Source organism: Hemiscyllium ocellatum, chromosome 39, assembly GCF_020745735.1.
Source record: "Hemiscyllium ocellatum isolate sHemOce1 chromosome 39, sHemOce1.pat.X.cur, whole genome shotgun sequence".
NCBI lineage: Eukaryota > Metazoa > Chordata > Chondrichthyes > Orectolobiformes > Hemiscylliidae > Hemiscyllium > Hemiscyllium ocellatum.
In genome coordinates, this window is record NC_083439.1 from 6,818,820 (window position 1) to 6,827,799 (window position 8,980).

An 8,980-nucleotide genomic window follows, 5' to 3' on the forward strand; every position below is an offset into this window, starting at 1 on the left:
AGCTCGTGTTGTATTGAAAAATTTCCCTTAACTCATTCCTGGAAACAAAAGGAGCCAGACACCATGTAATTGAAAGGAGGGAGCACAAGATCAAACACCTCGTCAGAACTTGATCAATTTTGATGTAAGGGATCCTTTGGGAAGAGCAGGTAAAGTAAAGTTTCACAGGACTGCTCAAAGACCTGGTGTCTTGGCTAATATTGACATCTCTAGCAGCACCATTAAATACTAATCATCTTATTACATATTTTTATGAAAGAACACAGCAAAGTGGCTATCCTATTCTATTTCATAGTAATGTACATGACAACTTGCAAAAGTCATGCAGCCCCAAGACAGAAGATAATTCAACAGGTAATGTCTAAACATAAAGAGTCACACTGAAAGCCCAGTGTTGCAAGGTTTCCACACCTGTGGCTGTAGGTCTTGGAAGGCCAACAAAGCAGACTTTCTGCATGAAAAGCAATGTGGGTCTCTTACCAGCTCTCATACTGCTGGTAGTATCTGTTGTTAGCTGTTTCCCCCAGTCCTTTGCTTTGGATCTTAAAAATCATACCAGTCAATTTCCCTGATTCTCCAACAAACTGAGATTTTTGACTTTTTCATTTTGGCAGATAATCTGATAACATTCCTCTAACTGCAACTTGAGAAACATGAATACAATGTGGTTTAGCCATCAAAGTTTCTATTGTTGGGGATGTTGAAGATACTTTTCATTCAATTAGCATTGAAAAGAATAAAAAAATGCCATTTATAAAGTGTGCTGCATCTAGTATTTTCCAGAGTTCAGAAGAATGAGAGTTGATCTCATTGAAACTTACAAAATGATTAAAGGGTTGGACAAGATGGATATAGAAAGGATAGTGCTGTTAATGGAGTCTAGAACCAAGAGCCCAGTCTGCAAATAAAGAATAGGCTATTTAGGACTGAGATGAAGAGAAATTTGTTCATGCAGAAGGTGGGGCATCCTTGTTATTCTCTACTTTAGATGGGTGTGGAGACTTAGTCATTGAGTACGTTCTTCACTCTAAAGACTGGGTACAGGCATAGCACGAGAAAGTGGTTTGAGATGGATATCAATCATGATTTAGAATAACAGAGCACATGTTAGGAGCTGAATGGCCTGCCATTATGCAAACACCAAAAGCATTTTAAACTTAGTGAGGTACTTGGAGTGTGGTCAGTAATGTGGTAACTTGTCTACCAATTTTTCCATGCTTTGATATATAACATAGTGATAATGACAATATAATTGGTTTGATTCAGATGTAATGAGTTTATACAAGCAAGACCTGTTGGCTAGAACTGATTCCTAAGTACCAAAGTTAAGCTACCTTATTGAATGGGATAGAACATATTTTTGAAGAAATGGGGAACAAGGTTCAGGTTAATATGACTTGCCTTTTATCTCTGTAGACGCCAGACAGTGACCAGTACTCCCTGCTGGATTGAGCTTCACCTGAACGGACCTCTGCAGTGGCTGGACAAAGTCCTCACCCAAATGGGATCACCAGCCATTCGATGCTCAAGCATGTCGTAAAAGGTTGGATTTATCTCAGGGAAGATGCCTGCCAAATCTTACCAGTCGAGCTATAGCTTTTAATTTATAGAAATGTAATTCATTATCATCATCATCAACAAAACAACAACAACTGGCTTCTTCTGCAGTGATACCAGGTATGATCATTGCCACTTCCCATGATAACTGTAAGCACTTTCTGTGGCAATGTTGTTGGGAAATAGTTACAAGGGAAAACTGCATAATGATTGAGAAACAAAGGAAGAAAAACATCAATTTTTCATTTGTTTTCTACTGGAGAAAAGACTTTCACCCTGCTACCAGATGGCAATTTTGTCAGTGGTTGTTTTGTGCCAACTGTAGATCTGACCATTTTGTATTATTGACTACTTTAATGTCCTGTCTCTAGAACTAGATTGAATAGTACAGTTGCCTAGAGACAGATTGATCTCTCTCTCTCTCTAGTTTTTATTCTTTACCATCCTTCTGAAACTGTTGATGGTTGCACCAGGGAAGAAGGTCCGTTCCTGCCTGCGATTACCATGGTAACTTGAGCCATTTTTTTTATACTCCGAAGAGAGAAACTATCACAACTGTTCTGTTCTGATTAGCCCATTCTCTCAAAATTCAGTGGCTTTGAGCCCACAATGGGTCTGCAGGCTGCATCACTGTACAGCACCAATTGTTGGGGATTGGAGAATGGAGCTGTCCTTCCCAGAGCATATTCTCATCATCAATGTACTGGAAGCTTGTGATTTCCTTTTTTCCTCTGTCTGTCCCATTTTTCCTATTGTGTTTATATTTTGTATCATGAAAGTTTGACTTGTACATTGGCCACCTGCTTTTGCTTTCTAGTCAGAGTCGAAACAGATTTTGAGCACTTGGTTATAGCTGGCAGCTGTTATTTTTGAACAATCCAACCCCTCGGCTGATAACTTTTCATTGGATTTGATACACCGCCTGGGATTTTTTTTTAAATGGCGCTATATAAATGCCAGCTGTGGAAATGTGTGTGTAGCATCCAATGTTAATTTTCTTAACCCAACTCTAATTGCCCCCAAAAAACAAAGTTGGGCCCTGCCTCACAGCTGGCTTGCTGTGTTCTTCCAGTCTCCTGTATGCCTATCATTGCTGTCTAACATTTTAATGCCTGGAAAAATGAGGCACTGAGTTGCACTCAAAGGCTTATGCAAACCAAAATGGTGTTGACTGAAGTGGTTAGTTCACAATAGTTGACTTTGGATGATTTTTCCCCTGGGATATTCTATTACTGGGGAGAGGAGTGGGGTGAGGCAAGGAGGAACTGTGTTGTGATTGCAAACACTCCATCCTTCACCAATGATGAGGTAGCATTGTTACCCACCTAGGCTCCCACTATTTGGACAAGAAAATAGATAAACAACAATCTGTGGAACTGCATCCTTGAAACAGTCCGTGTGCATGAGGAGGAGAAACAAATGCAGCAATTTATTTTGACTTTGTTTTCTAACTTGCTGCCTTAATAGTAATTGTTTATAACTTTGTTTTTGTCTCTGAGGTCCAATTCAAACTTACAACAAAAGCTAAGTTACCATCATTTGACTCTGACTGAACTGAAACAATCAATATATTCAATTAAACATATATTTTAAATGGTAAAGCATAGTTTTGGTTTAGCTGGAGTGTACACGTGTTGTTATCCATGCTTTCGTCAGTGTATCCTCATCTAATGGTGGTAATTCCTGGTCCTGGACTGGAACTTGGAAGTTAGAAATGCAAATCTCAACCTTGACACTTGCTGCTGATGCTAACTGATACTACTTCTTTTCTCAGCAATGGGTATGGGAACCTCACTTTCATTTTTATATTAATATTTCTACTCCAAAGACGATGTTAAATGATTCTCCTCCCCTATTCCAGTGGTAATCTTACTGGAGATTGTTAATCCATGAGTATAGAGAATTATTTCTCTATCACAATAAGTTATATTGTCTCTGTGTAAGTATCACTGGATGCCAATACAGAGGGGAAACTCTGACTTTTGCCTTATGTTAGCTGTAAGAAATTCTAGTGTTTCAAAAGCAACTTACAGCATTGGTCGGGGAAACTACCTTCATGACTATCTTTGCTTCTTAGACCACTTGGACTAAACCTATTGGAAAGAGGCTATTTACATTCAATATAAGGGTAACAAATGGATCTATAGGGCAATTTATTGTAATAGCTTGTTGTTTGTCTTTGTTTCCTCCATCTAGCCAGTCTTTGTAGCTTTCATCCAACTGCTACCATTTAAAATTTCCCAGTGTTTAATCTCCTGCTCAGACTTCATGTCTTCCTCTTTTGTAAAATGCTCTGATGGTGTTTTTTTTATAGGAGTATGTTTTATAGGTGTATGTTTGCCTACAAATTTACACCTATGTTTGGGGATTAAGTTGGGGTGGGAGGTCAGATTAATTGTGAGCTAGTGCATGAAGGGGAGTGGGAAGGGGTAAGAATATTAATTATTCATTTTCTGCTTTTTTGGTCCTTTGCGTTCTTGGTCCTAATCTCGTGTTCACAGCTCCCTGTCCACACTGAACAGGCATGGAATGTTTCCGGTTCCCTCTGCCTCTCTGCTGCCTGCAAGGAATCTTGATTTTCAGATCAACTTTTTATTAATTGGAAGCTAGGGATGGGTTGTACATATTAAATAAGATTTACATCAATGTATTCCAAATCAGTAAGCTATAACGTAATCCAAGAATATCAAGTAACTGACAGACCTGAGACATTTTTATTGAGATTCATTAAGTGTCAGCTTTGCTTGCTTTCGTCAATATTTGAATTCAAGCCCTGCACCAATAGATCATAGCTACGTTGGTACAGTAAGTAGAGTTTGGAGGTACCTATTTTTGAAGGGAAGGTTAAGCAGAGGCTATCTTCATATTCAAAAGTTGTTTGTACCAACATTCCTTGCTTAACTATCACCACAAAAAGCAGATTAAATGGTCAATCACCATGCTCCATGTGGAATGATGAAAATGCAGTGGCACAGCAAAGTATGTCTATAAATACATCATACAGCATTTCAACTCAACTGTTTTTGGGATACTCAAATTGGCAGCATTGAGGAAAGCTATAAAGCAATTGGGATTAGGATTAAGATCCCAGTTGCATCAGCTGACGGGAACACCAAGCTCCTCTCTCCCCAGCAGAAAAATCATACGCTTTCAGAGGAATGGAGTTAGCATTCAGGCTCATCTGAGAGATGGATCCACACTGTGCAGCCAGCAGTCAATGTTTGGGGGTGTGCATTAGACTAACTCTCTCTACCATTTTTCTTGACATCTCTGTCGGAAAAGCAGCTGGCTTCAATTCTATACCTCCCCTTAAACTACTGTATGCCTGTCACAGACATTTCCATGTGTTTTTTTTTTAAAGCAGCTGGTAACACTTATTCTTTGTGGAGGAAAATTCCAGCCTGATTAACTGAGGTTTAAACAGAAGACTGTAATAACTGACCTTTTAGTATCAGTTTTTTTTTCAAAAACATGTAAGTTCTGCTAAGGAGTGGAATTATGCTTTCATTTGAAATAAAAATTACACGCAAGATTAAAACCAGTCTGCTCAGGATTTCCTAGGATGATTATCGTTGACTGCTGTCTAAAAGCCGTGTAACTGGGGAATGAATGCTTCTAAAAACCCCACTAGAAAATCACAACACCAGGTTATAGTTCAACAAGTTTATTTGGAAGCACTAGCTTTTGGACTTGCCTAATAAAGAAGTGCTCCAAAAGCTAGTGCTTCCAGATAAACCTGTTGGACTATAATCCGGTGTTGTGTGATGTTTAACTTTGTCCACCCCAGTCCAACACCAGCACCTCCATATCATGCCTAGAAAACAGCACATTGAATTAACATGTTCCACAATGCCGCTCCCTCATTAATTTTCAGTTCCCTAAATAATTTAAGAAGCTCTGCAATGCATTCATAATTTAGTACTGCAATAGCAAAGTACATTAATTACTCACGTGAGTCAGCATCTGTGGAGAGAGAATCAGAACCCCTGAAAGGTTATCAACCAGAAATCATCACTCCATTTCTCTCTACACAGCTTAGCTTGAATGGCTGGTTGATTTGTGACAGTGATGCCAATAGGCATGGTTTCAAATTCTGTGCAAACCATGAAGGTTCTGCCTTCTCAGCTGTGCTCCTCTCCTGCAGTGTGGTGACCTTCAGGTTAAACCACCACCAGTCATCTCTAACAAAAAAGCAGCCATATGGCCCCTTGGACTATAGTGATTTTGTTATTCTACATCAATACTGCCCAGGTTATTTCCAGTATTCTTGGCTTCTAGTTTACGTATATCCAACATACTGTGCTAGAAGGCTGTAGTTCCAGGCATAAAAACTTTAAGATTCAGACACCCATCATCGTACCTATTACAGTGCAGACTCCATGACTTGTGACTGCAGTTACAGGTAGGCAGTGTAATGCTTACCTTGGAATCTGCTACTTCTCTCAACTAACAGGTATTTCCATTACCTAAACAACAGAAAATACAGGATTGTAACAGTATACTTAGGGAAGTCCAAGATTCACCCTGTAACTATGGTCAGAGAATTGGGGAAACACCAGTATACAAACAAAAACTATGAATGACAGTGTTGGCTTAATTTTAGATTCCTGGTACTCATGATACTTTTTAAAAAGAGAAATCTGTACTGAAGTCATAACCTGGTTTTTATCACCAGTCCACGAATCAAGTATGATTTAGGAGAGAAAGAAGAAATTGCCTATAACCAGGTACAAATATTAAAAAACGTGAAATGTTTAAATCTTAATGTCTGTACGTCTTTAGACATTTATTAGCAAAAGGCAAACACCTCAACAACCATCTTTGTACTGTACAGATTGTGTAAACTACAGGTTATATTCCTGTCTGGTTGGACAACCGAACACGTCCAATTGACTTGGTGCTAAATGAGCTATATGATAACCCCAGCAGGTATGTCGTCCAGGGTGTTATCTACGTAAGGGAAGAATTAGGGTATGTTGCTTCCCTCCATCAAGGAACCTATAGTTGAGGAATAAAAGGCATAGCCCATGGCACCTCAAACTTGGCCCAGTATATCTGGGAAAACAAGCTCTGTGCAGACAAACTACATATGTAATTTTTGTTGTTTTTAATTAGAACAGAACCCTCTGGAATAGTAATTTGGTAGTACAGAATTCTAGGATTGTTGGCAACTGTGTCTCTCACAAGTCAAAAGATGTTCAGCCCATATCACAAATAAATGTTGTTTATGAATTTCAGTGCCAGGGTGATGCTAGGTATATCGGCCATATGTCCAAAAGACTGGTGGATTGTATCAAATAATATCAAAGATATTGACCGTATCCAACCAACCTACTCTTCCAGAACATTAGAAGTGATTCTATGATTGGACAATAACAAATAATTGAGAATAATTACTTTAAAACCAATTTAGGATTTCATTTGGGCCCACATTGTAGTGCAGATGAACTAACTGGAAGCTAAGTATTAATACACAGGACCCTGTTCTTTATAGACAGAAAAAGTGTGCATACACTACACCGTTTCAACTCAACAAAATAGGTGACAAGTAGTTTCTTTATAATTTCTCAGGGCAATGCCTTAGAGTCAAACTGTCTGATTTTAAATTTAAGCAAGGTTGAATGTTAGCTGTCAGTCATCATCAAACTGGTGCATTTCCATGGTACCACCTCTACCAATTAAAGTCCACTTACCAGCCAGTCAGCAATCATCCCATACAATAGTTTTTTTCCCCCATTTCAATTGGCATTCCTGTAAATTGTTGAGTTCAAAACAAAAAGCTTTGACAAAGTATCTTTTACTACTAAAAGGGCATCATATTTTGCAAGATGGATTAAAGCACTATTGAACAGGTTCTGATTGTTGAGGTTTAAATAGAAATCCACTTCAATGGGTCTACTTTGGTATTTTCTCTAGTCTAGCTTGCTTTGTGGTGCAGTGCATCATGGCATAAGGCACCCTCCACACAGCATCTGTGATGCTTACAACAATGGAATAATGATCAATGGAATTAAAAAAAAATGTCCCATGCTATGTGTATTTTTCTATTTAATGAAATGTAATGTGATTCATGCAAGTATGCCTTTTTATTTTACAAAATGTTGGCAATTGAACACAAGTCCACCATTATTGCTTGCTGTGTTCTATCCCACAGATGCAGTTTAGATCAATTAACTTGTGACTCGCATCAGCGTTTTTTTTCAAGTTCTGTAGAGGTACCTTGTGAATCTTTCAAAGTAACATTAAACTTTTTAGTTCCAGCAGATAATACTGCATTACTTTCACATTTTACATAAAAAAATGGTGCTTTCTTGTACATTGTTTCTGTTTTCTACTTTAATGTTCAGAAATGGCCAAAAATCCTTTTCCATTATGTAAATGTTTCAATATTATTAAAGTTCAATTTATCATATTAACCAACAAAATTGGAGTAATAGTCATTACATAAGGTGTTCATGGATTTCAAAGGAAACCTCTACTTCATAGGAGTGGTGAACACCTACCCATTTCCTATACCCAAAAGTTAATCTTTGTACACTGTAGGCCAAAATTCCATGGGTGTTAAAAACAGTCAATATTTTACATGGGCAACTATTTGCTTAATTAGTGAATAAAACATAGAAAAGTACAGCACAGAACAGGCCCTTTGGCACACGATGTTGTGCTGAGGTTTAATCCTAATGTCAAATATAGTAACTTAACCTATGCTCCCCTCAACTCACTGCTATCCATGTGCATGTCTAGCAGTCGCATAAATGTCCCCAATGACTTTGCTTTCACACCACCACATTCCACGCATTCACAACTCTCTGCGTAAAGAACCTACCTCTGACATCTCCTTTATACCTTCCTCCTAATATCTTCAAACTATGACTCCCCATACCAGTCAGTCCTACCTTGGGGAAAAGTCTCTGGCTATTGACTCTATCTATTCCACTCATTATTTTGTACACCTCGATCAGATCTCCTCTCTTCCTCCTTTTCTCCAGAGAAAAAAGTCCGAGCTTATTCAACCTTTCTTCATAAGGCAGGCCCTCCAGTCCAGGCAGCATCCTGGTAAACCTTATTTGCACCCTCTCCAAAGCTTCAGTATCTTTCCTATAGTAGTGCGACCAGAAGTGAACACAACATTCCAAGTGTGGTCTCACCAGGGACTTGTAGAGCTGCAGCAAAACCTCGCAGCTCTTAAACTCTATTCCCCTGTTATTGAAAGTCAAAACACCATATGATGAGCCCCTTCATAAACGAAGGGCACGTTTTCAAAACTAAAAACTTTACCTTATTCCGATAGTTAAACTGGCACAGGGTGGAGCCATCAGAGATTGTGATCAAGAGTGGCAAAGTTAATTTTTCCTCACCCCATACCATAAACAAATGACAGAGTAAGTGCACCCAATTCCACTAACCAAAATCAAATTTGGAA

The 8,980-nt window shown here is 38.6% G+C and overlaps 1 protein-coding gene across 2 annotated transcripts in view; it reads left to right on the forward strand.

Moving 5' to 3' along the window:
* Positions 1-7,882, forward strand: part of smad3b (SMAD family member 3b) — a 107,981-nt gene extending 100,099 nt beyond the window's left edge. For both annotated transcript variants that reach the window (XM_060853043.1, XM_060853044.1), the window contains one exon: positions 1,417-7,882. In XM_060853043.1, the coding sequence (XP_060709026.1) occupies positions 1,417-1,540 (124 nt within the window). In that variant the 3' untranslated portion in view covers positions 1,541-7,882. The remainder of the gene's footprint in view (positions 1-1,416) is intronic.
* Positions 7,883-8,980: the final 1,098 nt, after the last annotated feature.